This window comes from Rana temporaria, chromosome 1, assembly GCF_905171775.1.
Source record: "Rana temporaria chromosome 1, aRanTem1.1, whole genome shotgun sequence".
In the NCBI taxonomy this organism is placed as follows: domain Eukaryota; kingdom Metazoa; phylum Chordata; class Amphibia; order Anura; family Ranidae; genus Rana; species Rana temporaria.
This window is the reverse complement of record NC_053489.1, coordinates 430,426,362-430,448,606: the sequence shown is the minus strand read 5'-3', so window position 1 is coordinate 430,448,606 and position 22,245 is coordinate 430,426,362. Positions and strand designations below refer to the sequence as shown.

The following is a 22,245-nucleotide window of genomic DNA, read 5'->3' as shown; positions in this document are numbered from 1 at the left end:
TCGGGTTTATATTTTGCTCGCTGACCTGTCTTAAGGGGCAGGTCTTTTGGATAAATACATTATAGAAAAAAAACTCAACAGATGTACTCATTAAATTACTCTTATATATTTTTTTTCATTCTTTATTTATTGGCATGTGTCAAAATAACACAACATGACAAGACAATGAAGAAAAATCATCAGCAGCACAGATTTAGAAAACCATAGACAAATGTACAGAAGATTGCAAAATTAGTTGGAGTACAAGATTCAAAATCTGTACTCATGGTCTGCGAGCAGCCATTCCCACTGTATCAATGCGAATCAGAAAACATTTAAAAATATTTTTTGAAAATGGGGAGTAACATCCTAGGATGTCTGAGGGGAGAGGGTGGATGTGAAAAGAGAGGAGCAAGAAAGAGAAAAAAAATGTATAGAGGGGTAGAGGAAGAAGCGGACTGAGAGAGTGAATGGAAGGCATTGCGTGTTGTGCTCCTCTATGTTGTTTCTAAAAGCAGCAGTCAAATGCTCTATGTGTTGGATGGCCTTCACTCTGGTGAACCAATGAGAGATGGTAGGTGAAGATTGTTTTTTCCACATACTGGGGATGCAGGCCCTAGCAGCATTCAGTAAATGCTTTAGCAGTGGACATATTAGTTAAGTTAAGAAGTACTACTGCAGTGTTGTCAAAAAGGGAGACGTCCGTTAGTTTGTGCACAATTTGCAAGACTTGTCACCAAAATGGCTGAATATTGGGACATTCCCAAAAAGTCTAAAATATTGTACTGACCTGGGCTCTGCATCGCCATCAAGAAGGGCTGTGTCCAAGGAAACATGGACACTAAAACAGGGGGAGAACCATTGTTACAGGATCTTGGTATTTGCACACTCATATTTTATTTGTATATGTTACATTGATCTATACATAAGGCAAAAAAGAACAGAAAAGTATGCATATAATTTTATGTTGCATAGCCATCAAAGATCAGCAGCCGACACCTCTTAACAAAACAGGGGATTAACACAAAATTTTCTAGATTTTCACCAGGCTTTCATAGGTACAGTATGTCAATATATACATTGATAATCCTTTTTGAAACATATTGTAAAAGAGAAAAGCAACATTAATTAAAAGCTGAACAACTTAACACAAACAAAAAAAAAAAGAAATATGATTAGTACATTTTTGTATGACTAAGAAACAATTAAAAGAAAAAAATCCCATTGCAATTATTTCCAATTACACTTAAAACACATTTCATTGTTCTGGCAGTTAAACGATGTTCTTAGCGGTTGGGCGCAGGATTAGTTCTGACCTTTACCCATAATAATTTATTGTTAAAATACAGAAAATGAAGAGTCAGATTTGCCAAGGATTACTTTTTGTAAATGTGTGCACATAATTGATGTCTGCTGGTTAGGAAAAGACAGAGTCAGATCACTAAGACTTAAATGTGGCTCTTTGTGTACAGAAAGATCCCCATAAGTGTTTTGTAAAAAACAGATTCCTATTAATTTGTTCCCCCAAGATTCACCAAACTTTACAATTTAAAAAAAGAAAATGAGTGTAAATTGAGTGCATCTAGGTGGAAACTGTGATAAATAACCCTATAAGGGGTTTATTAATGTCTGCACCCCAAATTCACCCAAGATTCTTTTTTTTTTCTAATTAACCATTATGTGAAAATGCATGACGTTTTTTTAAAGGGTAAAAAAGTACTCTGCATAAAAATGACCTTCATAAGATCTGTATAAGAATCTAAACCAGCTAACCTGTTTTTTCCCCAGAGGGTTGCTATAGAAGTTGTAGAGTGCCATATACAGTAAATATTCAGTCATTCATTCCCAGTCTCACTTTTAACCTGCTCGATAGATGAGTTACTGGTGTCTATCATATCTATAGCGCTGATTTTGGGGGGAGTACGGCGACTGCAACTAAAGGCCATGTTTTAGGATGTATGAAGAAAGCCATTACAAAAGAACTAAATGGCAGAGGTAAACCACTACTATGCTCTCTAAAGCTAAATAAATTATGGCTGGAGTCGGGCTTTAGGAAACATCAGTACAGTTATGCCTCGTTTCCACTGAGCGGATCGGTTCGGTACGGTTCGGTACGGTACGCTATTTTGGGTGTTTCCATTATGAAAGTGTGCCATAAAACCGTACCGCACCATTCTGGGTCCTGCTTCAGATGTGGGGCCATAGAAAATGGAACGGTTCGGTTAGGGCGGAGCTACAATACATTCCACTGATTGGTGGACATGCTAGGCATTTTTTCTAAATTCTGTATGGCCCCCGATGGTCCGTATTGCAGTGGAAATGCTCACCAAACTTTACCGACCCGAACCGTTTCGCTCAGTGGAAACGAGGCATAAGTAAGCTTGCGTACCAGTTGGCAGTAGCAAAGAAGATACATATAAAGACTAGCCTGAAAGTTGTTGCTCTGTGAACTAATATCTCCATAGCAAGAGGACAACAAGCATGTTAAAAGGACACCAATCTTTCATTAATGGCCAACTATTTTAAGGGATGTCCTAAAATTGGGTGGGGCAAGCACACTGGATATGGGAAGCATTGGAAACAGTCGATTTAGCCTGTTTTATATGGGGTCCAGATTTGTGGCTGGACTTTAGATTGACTACTAGTTTTCTTTACATTCTTAAACACCTGGTCCCTGTTAACATTTTCCCCAGAATACCACAACTCAGTGGCAGGCACAGCCAAGGCATGCCAATGAAGACTGCATAACATACACCTATTAAATTCTTTAAATCCTAAAAAAAATTCCTAGAGAAAATAAAAATGTATACCCTAGTATGCAGCAGATGATGATGATAATATTAGTTCTTGTATCTATGAATCTGTGAATTTGATTTATAATGCAGTCTTGGTAGACTAATGTTTTCTAAAGCACATCCTATAGACCCTATTTAGCCAATGTCATTGCTTGCAGCTCCTGGCTGCCACAATACTATTTTCATAAAATAAACTTTAACGTGAACCTGTGACCACATATTCTAGTGAGTGCCCTGATATTTAAAAAAATCTATGTGACTATAATCCAAGAAACTGGTACCACAAGTCTTATAGTTACTGTATGCTTTGGTTGATCCTCCCCAGCCTCCTCATCTTCCTACTGGCAAATAAGGTTGCCATTCAAACTATACAACCATTAGGGAGACAAAATAAACTGGTAAGTGTGGACCATGGCATGACCATAAAAGTTATGGTTTCTGTCTCTTGTAATAAAAAACACAACTGATTTTTGTTGTAGTGACCAGAGAAGTAGATAAATATGAGCACCACACCAACATTTCTAGTGCTTTAAGAGGTATTTTACCATACATATCCAACTAACAAGCTGTTTTGGAGGCCAGGCTGTATGCTCCTAACCAGGGCTTAAAATGGTCTACAAGAGGAAAAGAGGTGGAGGAAAGGAAAGAGTAGTGTCATGTAATAATGTTGCGCCAATTCCAATAGCATTCTCCTGTGAGAATAAGGTGAAATGTGGAACCTCAATGCCATGGGATCACATGAAGTTGGTTGATTGACACTGTGGGGGTTATTTACAAAAGGAAAATCCACTTTGCACTACAAGTGCACTGCAAGTGCTCTTGGAAGTGCAGTCGCTGTAGATCAGAGGGGGACATGCAAGGAAAATAAAAAACAGCATTTTAGCTTGCACATGATTGGATGATAAAATCAGCAGAGCTTCCCCTCAGATATACAGCAACTGCACTTACAAGTGCACTTTCAAGTGCAAACTGGATTTGTCTTTAGTAAATAACCCCCTGGATGTCATTCACCCCAAAAGAGGAGCAGCACAGCATGGGTGGATTTGTATGTCTGTGGGGCAGAGCCAGAGGTTGGGTGAGTATAGCAATCTGAGCAGTTTTTTTTTTAACCAGTGATGGGTAATAAAAAATGTTTTATTCTTTCCAAAAGCTTGGTTTAAATATAATTTTCTGTAATTGAATCCTGCCGGATTCTAGGAAATTTCAATGTGTTTTTGTGGAAACATCTTCTAGATACTACATCTTGTGCAATGCAGCTTACTCAATATGTCATAGCATAGAGTGGGTGGAATTGAAAATGCCTTGCCTCAATAATTGCAGGCTCAGCAATTAGTCATTGTTACCAGAACACAGATATCTCACCAAGTATTATTTTATAGCTAGCTCAAATAGTTCCTTTTCCTCCTCCCCCAGTAGACGCCTGATTGCATCTTAGTTATCATCAGAACCATTTTAAAAAGTGATAACCCACGTAATGAATTGTGTAAACTGACTATTATAGTTAAAATATCTCAAAATATAAAATGAACGGACATCAAAGGGAATATGACCTGTATTTTGCTTCTGAGCCCATTGAAAATATTTACAAGGTGTGGGTATTGTTGCATTCTTTCTGAAGAAAAACAGAACATATTCTGTTAAGCTTTATTTTACATTCCTCATATAGACAACATAGTAAGTACAGTACAGGTTATAAATTATTAGTTTTTTGCCTGCCAGGTATTTTTTCTTTCTAAAACCTAGTTGAGTTGGCTGCCTATTTGTGATTTCCTGTCTTTATTTTCAGATCAGAGGACTGGCAGCTGTTTCTCTGCTTTAATTGGGGGCCGATGTGCTGGGGAACTTCCTGGCCAGTACACAAAAGGACAATGCTGCTGTGAAACTGGGCGATGCTGGGCCATAGGTCAAACCCCAGAAATGTGCCCAGTCAGGGGGTCTGGTAAGTACTCAATGTATTCCTCTTTGTTCCTGTGCCACAAGAAGTTGATAGTCTGATAAGTCTTAAAACTGTTAACAGACATTATTTTGTAAGTGTAACCTGCATATACAAACTACACAATATCATCATATTCCTAACTATGCATATTTGTAGATACATGGTGTTGTTACTGTGCTTTAAATGATAAAATAAAGTTACACTCACATAACATTATTGCTTTGTTATGTTTAGAAACCTAATCTAAAAAGCAAGGGGATATTGTTATTAGGCATGTTTTCTCACATCTTGTGAAGATGCTAATTTGTATTCCTTGTGCTAACAGATGAATATCGAAGAGTTTGCATTGAAAGTCTGCCCTTAGGTCCTTCATATCCAGGAACTTATCCTCTTGGCCCTGGTGGCATTGGACCTGGAGGTGTTGGTCCTGGTGGAATTGGACCAGGAGGTTTTGGACCTAATGGATTTGGACCAGTTATAGTTGGACCCAATGGACACGGAACAATAAATGGCTTACCTAGTGTGGGTACTGAAATTGGTAAGAAACATATAAACAAACTGCTTTCAATTTTTTGTGATAACATTAAGCAACCAAATAATATAACCAGTAGCTAAGTCCATAACCAATAAATAAGTGGGGTATATAATTTCTTCCTACTCCTTCCTCCTTATCGTTCACTTTTTATTATTTTCTTTTTTAATGCATTTTATGTTGTATTGCCTGAAATTGACATGATTGAACAGCTATCAAATAATCACATTAGGTAATGAGATTAGTATAATCAGTACAGTATGTACCTTCTTTGTCCAGGGATTCCCATTTATTTCTTTATAATAAATGAGCAATGCTCTAAGCTAGATTTTGTTGGTCTTGTATCCCTGTGGCATCTGCAATCTTGCAGCTCCCAAATGAGCATGACACCTGTGCTGCGTACATGTACCAACTTGTACAATGTGGAAGCTATTTCCCTTATCTGTACCTGCTAAACACTGTTAGTTGCATGTCAGCACAGTCTTTCTTCTCAGTCCCCATTGTACCTAGTGCAGTACCCTATTCGATGCACTGTAAACTGCCCATACATGTAGCAATTGTAGGTAAATTTGAACAACCTTCTATGCACATATGGTAACAAATAATTGCCAGAAACTTAGCCATCTACAATCCACTAATTAGATTGACCACTAGAATTTGGTCAAACATGAAGTCAAAACTGGGTGATAAATTGATAACTTCAATACACTCTATCGAATGACTGAATTGAAAAAGAAAACACTATAAAATGTTGTCAAAAGCAAACAGATGTTTCTGCTAAGTTTGATTAGATAAGTTTTATTCTCTTTGGAGTTGATTAAAATCTTTTGTTCATGGTATCAATTGTTTTGTGACTTCAACAAAAAATGGAATTGAAGGTTTGAGCATTCTATCAAATTACCACTTGTATGTCCAGCTTCATCATATCATTATGATTACTGACAAAGCACATCGTTTTCACGATTGCTGCTCAGTGTTTTCAAATCATCATGCAACATCTAGTGGCCTTTAACTATAACTGCAGAAGATATGTTCACATTAGTACAAGCTAACTTGCAGTTTTGGTATTTAAACAATATTGTCTTCTACGGGCTTGATTCAACCCATATTTTAGATGTTAAGCCCTGTCTTGAAGCATGTTTTTTTTTTTCACGCTCTGGGACACACTGGTCTAACAATTATTAGATTCAAAATTGTGTAGTAATGGAAAATGCTATCTCCCATAGAGCAGTATGAATTAAAAAATGTCACAGTGACTTAATTGTTAATGACTTAAAGTTAACTAGTTAACTAATGAGTAGTGCTGGTTATCATCTTAGACACAACATTGCAGTGCGGTTTAAATAAGGTTAAAGTACAGAACACTGTAAATGCTTACAATGTTGTATTTCTTTTTTACATGTAAGGAACTGCTACATTAAATCAGACAGGAGATATCTGCAAGCACTTCACCAACTTGTGCCAAAATGGACGCTGCATCCCTACACCAAATAGTTATCGGTGTGAGTGCAACATGGGTTACAAACAGGACAGCCGACTGGAATGTATAGGTAAGGCATAAACTGGACATCATCGGACACATGAAAATCAGGCTTTCTAAACTTTTTTTCTATAGAGGAAGCCTTAAAATAATTTTCAGGTCTCAGATATATATCTACACGTTACAGGATCAGTAGATATTTGACACACAGAGAAGATTATTTATATTGTAAAGAACTGGGCAAACTGTTGGTGCTATATAAATCCTGTGATAATAATAATTTCTTTAACACTAACTTTTCTATATGACAAATATTTTTTGTAATAATCATGAAGATTAACAAATAATATTACTCAGGTAAAAAGTAGAATTGTTGTGTACCATTATATTGTTGGTCAGTGGGAAATGCCCCTTTATGCTGGTGATTAGTGGATAGTGCATTAGTGCATACATTGATGATCAGTTTAGTGCTCACTGGCATGACCCTTAGCCCTAGACAATGTCCTTTAGACCATCTAACATTTATATAGTGCAAGGGCATACCCGAATGAAAACAAATGTATTTATTTTAGGCAGGTCCTTACTTTTGGGAAATCTAAAGTTGACTGTACAAAGATTGTACAGTGAGCTTCTAATTGGTACTCAGTGGGAGAAGGACCCCCTTAAATTGGTGGTCAGTTGAAAGTATGCCCCATACATTGATGGTTGCTGCTCCCACACCACTGCCCAGTAAAGATGGTGCCAGAACTTTGTAGGAACTGTTAGCTAGGAGATCCCTAGGGTTCCACAAGACCATGTCTGAGAAAGGCTAGTCAAGACTATCCACTTGCATGACTTTGAGTTATTGTGTTGTTAATAAAAATAATTGGCCTGTTAGAAATATGGTCTTTGGGGACTGCCATGAAATAAACAGATGTGCAGCACTGATCATTCAAAGACATGCTGAAATTTTTTTTTTCATCTCTTCTCTACTCTAATACCCCATGACCCACTATTATCTTGACCTCATCCCTTAATAATCCATTATATTCAATACCCAGTCCCTTCTTTCTCTCTCCTGCACAGCCCCACTTCCTCCTTTGATTTCTGGTCTTTCCTTTGCCAATGTTCTGTTTTTCTGTACCCCCCCCCCCCTGTATTCGTCTCATGTTTCTGCTTCTGCTTCCATTTGTTCTGCTGACCCGCTGACACCTCTGCCCTCTGCTCTATTCTCTACTATCACTGATTTCTTCATAAGTTAAGTTAAGTTTACTGAGGAAGTCAATAGTTAACCTTGTTTAAAAGCAATCATATAATCTCCTAAGATTTTTCATCAAGATCTTGTTATTTACAGATGTAGATGAATGTGCCAGCAGTCCATGTATTCACGGAGACTGTGTGAACACACAAGGATCATACCACTGCAGATGTCACGATGGGTTCCAAAGCAACCCCACCAAACAAGCTTGCATTGGTATTTAACATAATTTTTTTATATCTTTATTCAAACAGGTTTATCCAAAAAGTAATATAGCATACTGAATGGCATTATAGATGTAACATGTAGGTGGACTGCAGCATCATTTTATAATTTGAGTTCTTTTGATATATACTTGTAGCATGCAAGATTAAACTTGTCTTAATGTTTTTAGACATTGATGAATGTATAATGAATGGAGTGATGTGTCGTAATGGACGCTGCGTGAACACAGAGGGCAGCTTCCAGTGTATCTGTAATGCTGGCTTTGAGACTACTCCTGATGGAAAGAATTGTGTAGGTGAGTGGATCAAAGATTTCTAAGCTGCAATATGGACACCTTACTCAGAGATCTCTTATCTTTTCATGACCAAATTGTAAGAATGTATGAGATAATGTGATTAGGACTTTGTGTGCTCCAGCAGCTGAATGTCATCTTTTTTACAGATCACGATGAGTGTGCAACCACAAACATGTGCCTGAATGGGATGTGCATTAACGAGGATGGCAGCTTTAAGTGCATCTGTAAACCTGGCTTTGTGCTGGCACCCAATGGACGCTATTGTGTTGGTACGTTTTAAAGATACTGCTATATTCATACTGTATATCATAATTACTGCCTTTTTTTTTCATCTGAATTAATTATTGTGATGAATAAGCTCTTCTCTTTGTCTCATTTGACCAGATTGAGCTGTTTGTAATATAGTGCTGCAAAGTCGTGCTTTTAGTAAGATTCCATAGCTCAAAGCCACTACCTAAAAAAAGTTTACCCCTGGTCAAAATGTAAAATCATCTTTTTCATATTGTGTTTCAATTATTTCTAGCCTACTGCTTTTAATCTGAACGATCGTGAATTTTGTAAACGTATTTTTTGAAGAATGTCATACATTGGGGTTGATTTACTAAAGGCAAATAGCCAGTTCCCTTTGCAAGATACTTTTCCCCAGAGGTTATTGATTGAGGTGAAGCTCCACAGACTTACATCATCTAATCATGTGCAAGCAAAAATTTTATGTTTTGTTTTTTTATTTTCATTGGACGTGATTGGGTATTCTAGGCAAACTGAAATTTCATCGTATTCACTAAACTCTGGGGAAGAAACCCTTGCAAAGTAAACAGCTAGTTTGCCTTTAGTAAATCATCCCTAATTACTTTCTTGAATTCTGTGATAAGTATTTACTATGCCCTGTGAGTAGGTACTACCAGGGTTGTTTTATTAAAAGGGAGAATGCAAAATCTGGTGCAGCCATACATGGAAGCTAATCAGCTTTGAACTTCAGCTAGTTCCCTTAAGCTTTGACCAAAAAAACTGGAAGCTGATTGGTTTCTCTGCAGAGCTGCACCAGATTTTAGTAAATCAACCCTACTGTGTCACTGAATGCGCAGTGCCTGCCCTATAAACAAAAGAAGAGTTTCAGGAAAGATGTAAATGATCTCATCTGCAGGTGTTGGAGCTATAATGTTCCTCCTATTTGTAGTTAATCATAATTAAAAGTTTATGGTCATATGTGTGTGCGTGTCTCTGTTCTTGTGCAGAGCCGTGAATGGTTTCCAGGTTTACATTTTTTAAGGACTTTAGAAAGTCTGCGAGTACATGCAGGATTATGTGAATTAGATTTGGCCAATTTAATAGAAAGTAAATAAGAACTTGGCTCTGACCCAGGTGCTACTGCTAAGGAGTGTCAATCTATGAGGATTTTCTCCCAGGTGCCCTAATAATAAAACATGTTATGTCTTGTCATGAAAGTGTATTCTCTCACTGTCATCCTGTTCTGGACATAGCCGTGGTACACCTTTACAAAAATCTGTTTGATCTGCGTCATGTGTTTGAACCATTAAAAAGTTTCTAAAAGTTTTTTTTTTTTAATTATTTTATTATAGATGTGGATGAATGCCAAACACCAGGAATCTGCATGAATGGGCGCTGCATAAACACGGAGGGTTCTTTCCGTTGTGAGTGCCTCGGTGGCCTGACAATTGGCATTGATGGTCGAGTATGTGTGGATACTCATATGCGAAGTACCTGCTATGGAGGTATTAAAAAGGGCACCTGTGCCCGCCCCTTCCCTGGCGCTGTCACCAAATCTGAATGCTGCTGTGCTAACCCTGACCATGGATTTGGAGAGCCCTGTCAGCCTTGCCCTGCCAAAAATGCTGGTATGTATATGTTATTCTTTTGTGGTAGCCATTCTGTAACCAATAACTCAATTGTATTTTGCTGCTTTGTCTGTGAAGGTTCACATTTATGCAGGTCATGGTATAGCTGGTGGTAGTTGGCCACATTAGACTGGACTTGTTCTATAATATTTCATCACTACAGAACAGCTCCAGTTAAAAATGACTAACTACTACTAGCTATTTCTCTGCTTTGTTCATATACAAACATTCAATTGCAAGGATATAAGAAAAAAAATGTAATTTAGAGAGTCGAAAACAAGATTTAGTCAGTCATAAAGGAAAACTATTGCTTCTTTAAACAGCTCTTCATGTATATTTGGATAAATGCCATTAGTTTTCATATTCAGTTGAATTGTATTACTGCTTATAATTAACCATTTGCATATACAATATTTTCCTCCAGAAATCCCTTTGGTATTTTAGCAAAACAACACTGGCAAATAGTAGTCAAGTAGACAGTAACCAAGCTTGAACACAATCACAACAAAATATATTAGAATGTTATTTTGATAATTTTACTGATAGTTTCATATATATGGATACGTTTAACATGTTACCCTTCAAATCTAACGTAGTAAGACCATGTTCTAAGTGATTCAACAAAAAACATTTTATAAGAAAGATTTCCTAGTTTAATAGAATGTTCTGTTTCTTTGCAGCTGAATTCCAGGCTCTTTGCAGCAGCGGAATTGGAATCACTGCAGATGGTAGAGGTGGGTGTTTGACTATAGTTGCTGTTGACATTTTTGCCTAAATTCTATTTTTTACTTACAGGTTTATTTTGCATTTTATTTTGTAAATTATAATTTTTCATTAATGAGACATACAGTATTTTCAGTTTTTATATACACATGTAAAATAGATCATCTTCTCTTTAATTATATCTGTACATGGGGACAGTCAAAGTGAACTTTCACTCAGTTTAGTAAATAATGTGAGGCTTTGAATACCCAATGTGTAAGGAGAATAAAAAAAAATACAATTATTGCCTGCAAATTTACTGAACACCACTAAACACAGCTTATTCTAAAAGGTAAGACCCCTATCACACTGCAGCGACTTACGGACGCTATTTTGCCACGATTTCTGGCAATGTGTGAACTTGAGGTCTATGGACCTCAACTCGCATCAAAATTGGACCAAAGTAGTACAGGGGCTACTTTTGAAGTCGGTGCGACTTGAAGTCATACATATATGAATGGTACTCATTGGAAATCATGGGGTACGACTTGTCATGCGACTTTGCAGTCCCAAGTCGCAGGACAAGTTGCATAAGTGTGAAAGGGGCCTAACTGAACATTAAAATTGCAAAGTGAACAGTCTCTTTTGCTTTAGTAAATCAGCCTCTGTAATTTAGCCAACTGATTGAAAGAAATGCATTTCCTGCATGGCTAATATCTTATTTCAACAGCCGTTAGAAAGAGTAATAATTTAAAAAATTGCCCTTGTATTACTCTGGCATTGGTGTTCAAAGGCATACTTACTTCAGCAACACTCTGCTTTGACAAGTGATGTCTGCACCGTAACTATGCAGGCATTGTCGGGCAGGTCATAACTGCACTTGACAGTATCAATTTAAAGCCGCTGGGTGTTAAAAATTTGAAAAACATATACCCACTTTAAGGTAAACTCAGCAATAATAACTGATAATATAATATACACTATAAATTCCCTTTCCTTAAACCCAGTGCGAATAATTTTTGAGGGGATTTTGTGAAAATTGTTAGAACAGTAAAATTGTTAAGATAAAAATCAAATATTCAGCAATGTTTAATACGTTTAATCCGTTTTTCTGCTTCTTAATTCAGATATTAATGAATGTGCCCTGAACTCTGAAATCTGTCCCAATGGCATTTGTGAAAACTTGCGTGGCAGCTATCGCTGTATATGTAATGTGGGCTATGAATCAGATGCTAGCGGAAAAAACTGCGTTGGTAAGTTGGTTATCATTGTAAAAAATTTACTGTAAATACATATATGTCTGTTTTTATGCAGTGAATTGTTGCTGTCCCGCTAAACATCAAATTGCATATCAATGTAAAGTAGCATTCTGCCACACGACTTGCTATACTTACCCATATGGCATTAAACTCCATGCTATACTTTTACAGATGTTGATGAATGTGCTGTGAACCGCCTGCTTTGTGACAACGGCCTGTGCAGGAACACGCCTGGCAGCTACACATGCACCTGCCCTAAGGGTTACGTCTTCAAACCCGAGTCAGAAACCTGTGAAGGTGGGTATTAAGCACTGGAGTAGCAGCCTGGCTGTTAGAAGAACTTATCTACTGGAGAATACAGTTGGAGTGGTTTCAGCCCTAGAGGGATTTTCCTGAGTTCTGCTGATACATAATAGGAAAACTCAATACTAAATTTTTTACATGCTGCCCTAATACTCAGCATATAAAGTACATGTAAATCCTTGCTCTTCCAAAGACAGAAAAATATGCATCAATGAGGATTGGTGTTTGTTATAAGCCAAGATTGCTTTGCAGTTCGTCACTAGTTTTGTTGATGGGAAAAAATGGCTAGGTTTCATCACGGACACTTTGTGGTTTTTATATTTATGTTGGTTTACTGTGAGACATTCAGCTGGTCTGTCTTCAAGCTATTGCCTGTACTGAAATATTTTGTTCCAACTTTCAGATGTCAATGAATGTGCATCCAACCCCTGCGTTAATGGGGTCTGCAGGAACAATGCTGGCTCCTTTGTGTGCGAGTGTTCATTCGGAAGCAAACTGGATCCTACTGGGACTATTTGTGTGGGTGAGTGTTATTAAAATTCTTCTGGTTTCCTAGAGGTCACTGTGGAAGTTTTTATGGAAATAGATGACAGATTTGCTGCAGTTATATATAAGACTTTTTTCTAAATGTTGGCTTACTTTTTTCTTTTTTCCATCATAATACGCAAGTGTTTCCATTCACTGTTGCAGACGTTTTTCATGATTATTCTTAATTCTAAGTAATTATAATATTACAGTGGAATTAAACTCAAGAAAAAAAACATTGCTGGCAAGTAGGTTTTTATTGTAAAAATAAGAAATTCTGTTTGTCTCTTCTCAAAGCAAATGTCAAAAAGTCTGCTTGTCAGCAATGTTTTTTTGTGAACTCACACTGAGCCACACATGTGCAGCTTAGTGTATAATACTGGCATCTACTGGGTGCCAGGAAAAAATAAGTCTAGGGCACATGCATGGGAGTTTCATTAAGCCCGGCCAATGAAGATGGTTGAAGATGCAGATCCCGGAAGAAGACCGATAACACATCATTGCACAGGCATGGGGATCCTCAACGCTCCCAAAACGCAGGGATAAGTGTCAATTAAATCACCTTCGCCTGCCGAAAATTCCCAAACATCAGGGCATAAGTTTTTTTGTTACTTTTTTCTGCAATTCTTGATATAAAAAATAATGACCCCTGCTTTTTGCTTTCATACAGAGGAGCTAGGTCTGCAAGATAAGCAGACCTTACAGTTTGATGAAAGGTTTGCTTTGACGTGTTCTTACAAATTAACACAAAAAATATCAAACAGAATTAAATATGCAGCTAGAGACAAAAAATATTGTCGACTTTTTGGGGTTGGCTAAAAATATTAAAATGCAAGCTTTTGTAACATCAAGTTCCTAGTTTGAGCATGTTGTCAAATCTGTCATCATGCCTGAAGAAGGAACCAAATGTTCTCAAATGTAGTATTTTAATCATCTAATATTTTAATAATTATAGAGCTAGTTTACAACTGTAGACTGTCACTGTAATTTGTTTTCTTCTTAATTTATTGCTTTTCTCACAAATGCTATGCGCTTCTCTTTAACATGCAGACAGCATGAAGGGAACTTGTTGGTTAAACATCCAAGATGGTCGATGTGAGGTGAACATCAACGGAGCTACTCTTAAATCTGAATGTTGTGCAACTCTAGGAGCTGCCTGGGGAAGCCCTTGTGAGCGCTGTGAGATTGGTAAGACGCAAACATTTACAACTGAATGAATTCAGATATACTGTATACCTCTCAGTATTATCTCACCTTTAAATCTAAAATAAATAAATTGTGTTTTTTTTTTTTTGTAGACTCTGCTTGCCCAAGAGGATATTCCAGGAAGAAGGGGGTCGCTTGTGAAGGTAAATCTAGAAAGAAAAACACAAAATCAAATCAAAAATGATATTTTTTCTGTGTCTTTCTTAAAAAATAGACTGCAATTGTTATGTCATTATCATTCTTTGCTGTCAGTTTCGGTATTAGTAATACACTTATTATTGTTTTTTTTTAAGATGTCAATGAATGTGAAGTCTTCCCTGGAGTATGTCCCAATGGACGCTGTGTGAATACTGTTGGTTCCTTTAAATGCGAGTGTCCTGAGGGGCTGACCTTGGATAGCTCAGGGAGAACTTGTGTTGGTAAGAAGAAAAGCAGATATAACAATATGACAATGCTACAATTAATTGATTTAATTATTTTTCTTAATATAAAATTGTGTTCATTTATTCATATTTATAGGTGGGTAAACTGCTTCTAAAAGTAGGCCAAAAATATGTGAAGGTGTTCAGACATGTAGCCACCATTTGAAGCCACCAGGCTTCTCTGCCAGAGGCATACATGTTTACTTCTTGGCCAAGCATACATGTTTATGCTCTGGAGAGAGAAGTGGAGCTACAACAAAACACTCATAAGGTTGACTCATCATGGGAGAGGAAATAGCAATCGTATATAGTACACCAAAATCAAGGGCATACAGTGTGCTTGGTTCAGTGATACAAAACTTAAATATACCATCATATTTGTGAATAGATACATACATAGATAGATAGATATCTTATTGAGGAGGGGTTAAGGGTACAGGATACTCAAAAAAGCAGCAAAAATTCACTCTGCCCAATAGACTGCTAAAGATGGGCAACTGTCTTCGGGTATCTGTTGACCTCTGCCACATTTTCGCTGTAGGAATCTTTGGGCCTTTGCCACAAGTGATTGTAGATTTTGTAGGATCAAAAGGGGCAACCGCTTTTCAGTTTCTTAGGCATCTGCCACAGGACAGCTTGGGACATTACATCCTCTCTAGGACAATTAGGGAGAGAAAGGACCCTTCTAGAAGGTCTCTCCAAATATTTATCCTCTTACCCAACCCACATCAGTGTCATAAACCCCTTAGCGATTGTTAGCTTTGTTCATAACTCAATCCATTGTATTTTCTTAAAATATTTGCCATGGGCTTAAGAGAAACCTAACAATCCTAGATAACATAACCAGAGCTCAGGCTGGTTACAACCTAGCTGCAGACACTATATTTAAATATTGGATACTCTAGCTTAAAACTGGGTATATTCACCTGCAGTCGACTTTTGCATTCTAACAGCCAAATACCTGAACATTGACTGCAGCTGATTGACTGTTGGACAATTGACTGTTCATCAGACAGTTTTCCACTTGGTTCCTTTAATCTTCAGATCAATATTTGTTGAGCTGGGTGGTGTCAGCAGGACCACCCACAGACGTTCATTCAATTCAGCAAGATATGGGCAAGATTCAATCTGTATATGTCCAGATTAATGCAGGGTCTAGATAGATAGATAGATATTGCTGTTTTTGACTGTTAGCTGTCCTATGTAAACTTGACTGTGTGCCCCTTTTCTTATGCAGATATACGTGCTGAGCATTGCTACATGAAATGGGATGAGGATGAGTGTGCAGCTCCTTTATCTGGTAAATACAGGATGGATATGTGTTGCTGCTCTGTTGGTGCTGCCTGGGGTATTGAGTGTGAAGAATGTCCTAAACCTGGAAGCGAGGAATTTAAAAGCATCTGTCCAAGAGGACCTGGCTTTGCTAATAGAGGAGATGTGCTTTCTGGTCGTCCATTCTTCAAAGGTAATAATTACTGTTTCATTTTGATATCTTTGGAATGAAAATATGCTCAATTAAGTAACCTAACAGTTGTTATTTGCCAAAACAATTACCATATTACTTTCAGCAGAGAGAACTAGTGAGGGCTGAAGGTAATGATTGGTAAATAATGCATGCCATATGGAACTGACCCTATGTCCTTAGAATTTAGTGACATCAGGTTCATTATTCATTTTCATAGAAAAAAAACTTGAGAGTAATATAGGGATGGGCTATAAGATGATTAACATCACATATTCCTTCTTCAATAAAATAGCAGTACTCATACTAGCCTGCACACACGGGGTTTTTTTGCTAAAACTGGAGAGTGCAAAATCTGGTGAATCTCTGAATGGTAGTCAATCAGCTTCTAATTTTAGCTTGTTGAATTATGTATTGCCATAAAAAACTGGAGGCTTATTTGTTTCTATGCAGAGCTGCCCCGGATTTTGCATGCTTCAATTTTTAATAAATCAACCCAATACTGTTAGGGGCTTGCTGAGCTCACTCAGACCTCTTCCAGAGAAAACCTGACCAAATTGAACAACATTCTAGATATATCATGATGGTGGAAAAGTGGTGGAAAAAATGTAGCGCTAAAACTCTATGTGAAAATGAGAGTAAACATATATAAAACATTTAGCTAAGCAATCAAATCAAATCTAAAATCCAATGTGTCAATAAACATACAATGGAAAATTAATCTAACGTGATGTGAGGATATAGATAAATCTAATCCAGTAACCCTGCCAGGGTCCTAAAAAAAAGATATAAATCCACAACAATGAAGTGGTGATCTTCAAGTATAAGGAAACTGATGTAAGGGCATCCAGAAATTAATCTTCTCTAGACAAGTAGAAATGAGTACTCTTACCACAACTATCATGAGTTGCCTCATAGAAATTTTAAACCTGTGGTCAGGAACATTGTGTTATGGCCCTATTGCTACATCTTTTTGATACTGATGCCAATACATATGGATTAATGTTGTACTGACACTTAATTAACATACCTTAGGTGCATCTTTTTTTATTTAGACGTAGTCCAAAAGCTGGACTGTGAATAAGCTTTATTTTCAGTATGTTTCATTTATGGCAGATCACCTAAGATGAAAAGAGATCTTACCTTAAGTTAGGCAGGTCTCTGTTGTCCAAGTTCTTTTGGACAAGTACGTTGAAAGGTCATGGGTCAGATTTTAAATTGTAAACCTTATAAGTATTAGTCATAAGCATATATATGTTTTTGGAAAACTATTTTTATGAGTAAAAAATAACATAGTAACAAAAAAAGAAGAATAATACAACCCGGTAAGAATTCTCACCAGGTCGATGAGCCTCACTAACAAAGGAAGCTAGCTATGTATCAAAGAAAAACAATAAGAAACAACAACAATCCCCCAGCCCATTTGTGCAATATTCCTCAAAGTGCAGGAGGTAACTAAGCAATGACTAGTAGCCCGATCAGCTGAATACATCACCATCACTAACGTTTAACTGCACAAAGACAGTAAGGCTCCCCTAGTCAAGACACATTAGTTCACATATTATATATATATATATATATATATATATATATATATATATATATATATATATATATATATATATATACACATATATATAATCAGTGCTGCTGTTGTACTACTGAAAAGAACAATTCAACCAAGGGTGGCAGTGGCTGAAAGCACACTGCCACACTTTTTCATTTTTTTTGGGGACAGCCCCTACTTAAGTACATGGCCCTGTACAAAGGCAGAAGCTTATTAATGATGCCCTTCCCACATATCATCCCAATCATCCCCCTGAAAATTAGGAATTAGTGTTATCCAACTGTCCCTACATTTAGTGAGTGCTTTTTGGCCTTTCTACTAACAACTCTCTATGAGAGTTGTTCCGAAGGGAAAACCTTATCTCTGGGGTTCCAGACCCAAATTGTGCCAAGAAAGCATGCTGCAACTGTAAATGACAGAATAAATACCAGGAGGTGATATATAGACTTTAGCTGGTCGACCGTGAGGAGTCTCCCCCCTCCTATGATTTTCTGCAGTTGTTTGATGCCAACCCGGGCCCACAGGATGGGGTCCGGATTTTTTTACCAAGGTGAGAGAACCTAAGATTAAAAGCATATATATCTTTAGCGTAAGTAAATCTTATATATCTTTAACTCTGATTCTCTCTTAGACCTTAACCACTGACTGAGAGCTTTGGAGCAAATAAATGTGGTGTTTGCAGAAATCAAGAAATGCAACAGATATTGGCTCAAGGGGCCAGATTCACGTAGAATCGTGGCAGCGTAACGTATCGTAGATACGTTACACCGCCGCAAGTTTTCATCGCAAGTGCCTGACTCACAAAGCACTTGCGATGAAAACTACGCCCGCGGCCTCCGGCGCAAGGCGGGCCAATTCAAATGGGCGTATGCCATTTAAATTTGGCACGCTCCCACACCGGATCTACTGCGCATGCTCCGTTTCCTAACTCCCGCCGTGCTTTGCGCGCCATGACGTAATTTTTTCAAACGGCGACGCGCGTAGCGTACTTCCGTATTCTCGGACGTGTTACGCAAACGACGTTACATTTTAAATTTCGACGCGGGAACGACGGCCATACTTTAGACAGCAATACGTTTGCTGACTAAAGTTAGGGCACCTAAAACGACGACTAACTTTGCGACGGGAAACTAGACTAGCGGCGACGTAGCGAACGTGAAAATCCGTCGGGGATCCGCCGTAACTCCTAATTTGCATACCCAACACTGGTTTACGATGCGAACTTCCCCCAGCGGCGGCCGCGGTACTGCATCCTAAGATCCGACAGTGTAAAACTATTACACCTGTCGGATCTTAGGGATATCTATGCGTAACTGATTCTATGAATCAGTCGCATAGATAGAAACAGGGATACGACGGCGTATCAGGAGATACGCCGTCGTATCCCTTTTGTGAATCTGGCCCAGGGTTCTTATCTAAAAAAATGCACTGGAGCCTCTGGGGTACACTACCGTTGTTAAAAATTGAGACAATGCATTATCCCTTCTCTGAGGCTACCACAGCCACCTAAGAAAGTCACAACAAACTTTGCATTTGCATAAAAAATTTGCAAAGCAGATAATTACACGCAACTTCTGACACACTTTTTCTTGTGACACTTGTAGTTGTATCCAGTACTACTTTCTTACCCAGTACCCTTTTTTCTTAACAGATGTAAATGAGTGTAAGGTATTCAACAGCCTTTGTACTCATGGAACATGTCGTAACAGCATTGGAAGCTTCAGGTGTATCTGTGACAATGGTTTTGCTTTGGATGCCGAAGAGAGGAATTGTACTGGTAAGTAAAAAAAAAACGATGTGTACAAAATAATTAGCAAAATCATTAACATTCTGTAGGCTTTAACAGAGTTAAGTTACATAATTAAGGGCAGCTGATGTAATTTCATTATTCCTCCATTTATTACAGACATAGACGAATGCCGAATTTCCCCTGACCTATGTGGACATGGAACATGTGTGAACACACCTGGGAGCTTTGAATGTGAATGCTTTGAGGGTTATGAGAGTGGTTTCATGATGATGAAAAATTGCATGGGTGAGTATTAATTCATTGCTTTGTCTTTCTGAGCATCTCAGCCTAAATATGACCCAACAATTTTCCTTAATTCTTTGTCTTTAAACCATGTGTCTAGAGAGTTATCCTTTAGCCAAAATAATCAATAAATGGGATACAATGAGAATAACTGGTTGGTGTGTGTTAGTTTCACATGTTAAACCTCATTATATAAAACTGAATAATTATAGCCAACAATATGTTTGTGGTATTACATTCCTAAAGAAGAGACTGGGAATACCACATGTTTAATGGACATCAAAGGATTTGTCACTGTGTAAACCCACCCATGTACATTGCTTTTATGATCTCTGTATGTTTTGTACTACACTTTGATCTTTTCTAAGGAAATTTCTTAATCTATTTAATTAAAAAATAAATAAATATATATTTTAACTTATAATTCAGTTATTTGGTTGCCTTTAACATCCCACCCCATAAACGTGTGCATTGCTACAATTTCCATTTATTTTTCTGTTCTTTTTTAGACATTGACGAGTGTGAGAGAGACCCACTACTGTGCAGAGGAGGATCATGTATTAACACTGAAGGCAGCTTTGAATGTATATGTCCACATGGTCATGAGCTAACTTCAGAAGGCAACGCCTGTGTGGGTATGACAAGTTTGCTTTTATCCTTTCATCATTGTAGTTTGCCTTAAGAAAAGGCAAGACCGATTGTGTCAGAGAACAAAACCACATGTATACTAATATGATATTTAAAATCCCTTTTCCCCAGATATAAATGAGTGTTCTTTGAGTGATAACCTGTGTAAAAATGGACGCTGTGTGAACATGATTGGAACATACCATTGTTCTTGCGATTCTGGTTTCCAGTCAACACCTGACCGACAGGGTTGTATGGGTGAGTAACTTCCTAATGCCAAAGTGTCTTTATGAAATATGTACATTATAATGGAAAAATCATACTTCATTCTTAGTCAGTTGAATTTTCCACTTTTAAAAGAATATAGAATATTTTATGAGGAAAGGGAACTGCCTCTTTTCAGAGTTGGGAAGAGGGACAGAGCACACATTGTTTAACACATAAACAGTGTTCTTCTGTTGTTTCTGATACCATTCATTCTATGCAGTCAATATCACAAGTCTTTAACAATTGTCTATAACATTTTCTGTACATATGTGGCAAGTTACTTCTTGGTGATAATTCAGCAGTTGATTCAAATAAGTAGTGGTCTAGCACCATGTTTTTCTTATTACCTCTCAACAACCTTAAAGGGTGTTTAGTACAGTTGCTTTGCAAGTACTTCACAGTAAAAGCATTGTTTGAGATCTTGCACAGAAAAGAACTAGTAAACTAGAAACATCTGTATGCAAGTTTCAGCTCTGTATTTGGCAGTATGCAATATACAGTCTTGAAGGGGATGAGGATGCTAGGACTCCTGGGCCCATTAGGAACCTAGGCTGGGGCCAGATGGTATATTTTATTTAAAATCTGATGCCAAAAACAAAACAAAATTATGCAGTCGCATTAGGCTGTATGTGCACCATAGCAGCAGTACACTGCATCTCAACAGCAACAATTGCATAAGGCATAGTGGCGTATGCTTGGTTACAGTTCCAGCAACCTACCAGCTAACACTAAAAGCTGAGAAAAGCATTTTTCCAGAAGCACAGCACTGTGACAGACTGTGTGTGGCAGTCACAACATTGGGCAATTCTTTGTATTTTATTTAAGTCTTAAAGCAATTCTGAAGTGGCCAAAAATGTTTGCCTGCCCACAGAGGCTATGCTGCCCCAGAATGCTCCTGGCAATGTATCCATAATTTAGCATGACTCCAAAATCTCCACCTTCACAGATGGCAGAGTTGCTGGGGTGTCTGTTCCTTTAAATCAGCCTCTCCCAAGCTTTTTTTTACCCCTGAGAAACTCTTAAAAAAGATTTTCATATCTCAGGAAACCCTTGCTAGGATTAGTCTATTGAGGGGTCATTAGGAAAATACCCTTTACATTGGTTAGTGGGGAGAATGCCACCCTCACAGACAGCTTTAAAGATCATTGTCGCCATGCTACTGGCAAGTTGTGATGGACCTGCATAAATGAAGGCAACATTAAATGGAGATTAATTATTTGCACAGATGTCAATGTAAATCGCGTGCCGAAATCTCAAAAACGAATACAGAAACTACTTTTTGAAATCGGTGAGCACCGAAGATGTGGTGTCGCACCGATTAGGACGGTGTCATTGCCGGGAAATGCCGCCAATTTGACATGCGATTTGACAAGTCAAATCGATTGCCAAAACGCAGCAGTGTGAACCAGGGCTAAATCATGTTTTCTAAGTAGTGATTTTATGGTATTCAGGGAATTTTTATTCGGGAGGGGGAAGGAAAAGGCCCAAAGTACTATCACTACGAAAAATCTTATTTTTTTAGCAAGAGTTTCCAGGAA

The 22,245-nt window shown here is 37.8% G+C and overlaps 1 protein-coding gene across 1 annotated transcript in view; it reads left to right on the top strand.

Moving 5' to 3' along the window:
• The window catches only part of LOC120915216 (fibrillin-2-like), a 190,197-nt gene that overhangs the window by 128,694 nt on the left and 39,258 nt on the right, over positions 1–22,245 (top strand). The window contains exons 10-28 of the mRNA XM_040325539.1: positions 4,561–4,713; positions 5,036–5,248; positions 6,649–6,792; positions 8,056–8,175; positions 8,354–8,479; positions 8,626–8,748; positions 10,060–10,335; positions 11,016–11,069; positions 12,165–12,290; positions 12,468–12,593; positions 13,003–13,122; positions 14,175–14,312; positions 14,423–14,473; positions 14,624–14,749; positions 15,990–16,217; positions 19,433–19,558; positions 19,688–19,816; positions 20,323–20,448; positions 20,573–20,698. Coding sequence (XP_040181473.1) covers positions 4,561–4,713; positions 5,036–5,248; positions 6,649–6,792; positions 8,056–8,175; positions 8,354–8,479; positions 8,626–8,748; positions 10,060–10,335; positions 11,016–11,069; positions 12,165–12,290; positions 12,468–12,593; positions 13,003–13,122; positions 14,175–14,312; positions 14,423–14,473; positions 14,624–14,749; positions 15,990–16,217; positions 19,433–19,558; positions 19,688–19,816; positions 20,323–20,448; positions 20,573–20,698 — 2,631 coding nt within the window. The remainder of the gene's footprint in view (positions 1–4,560; positions 4,714–5,035; positions 5,249–6,648; positions 6,793–8,055; positions 8,176–8,353; positions 8,480–8,625; positions 8,749–10,059; positions 10,336–11,015; positions 11,070–12,164; positions 12,291–12,467; positions 12,594–13,002; positions 13,123–14,174; positions 14,313–14,422; positions 14,474–14,623; positions 14,750–15,989; positions 16,218–19,432; positions 19,559–19,687; positions 19,817–20,322; positions 20,449–20,572; positions 20,699–22,245) is intronic.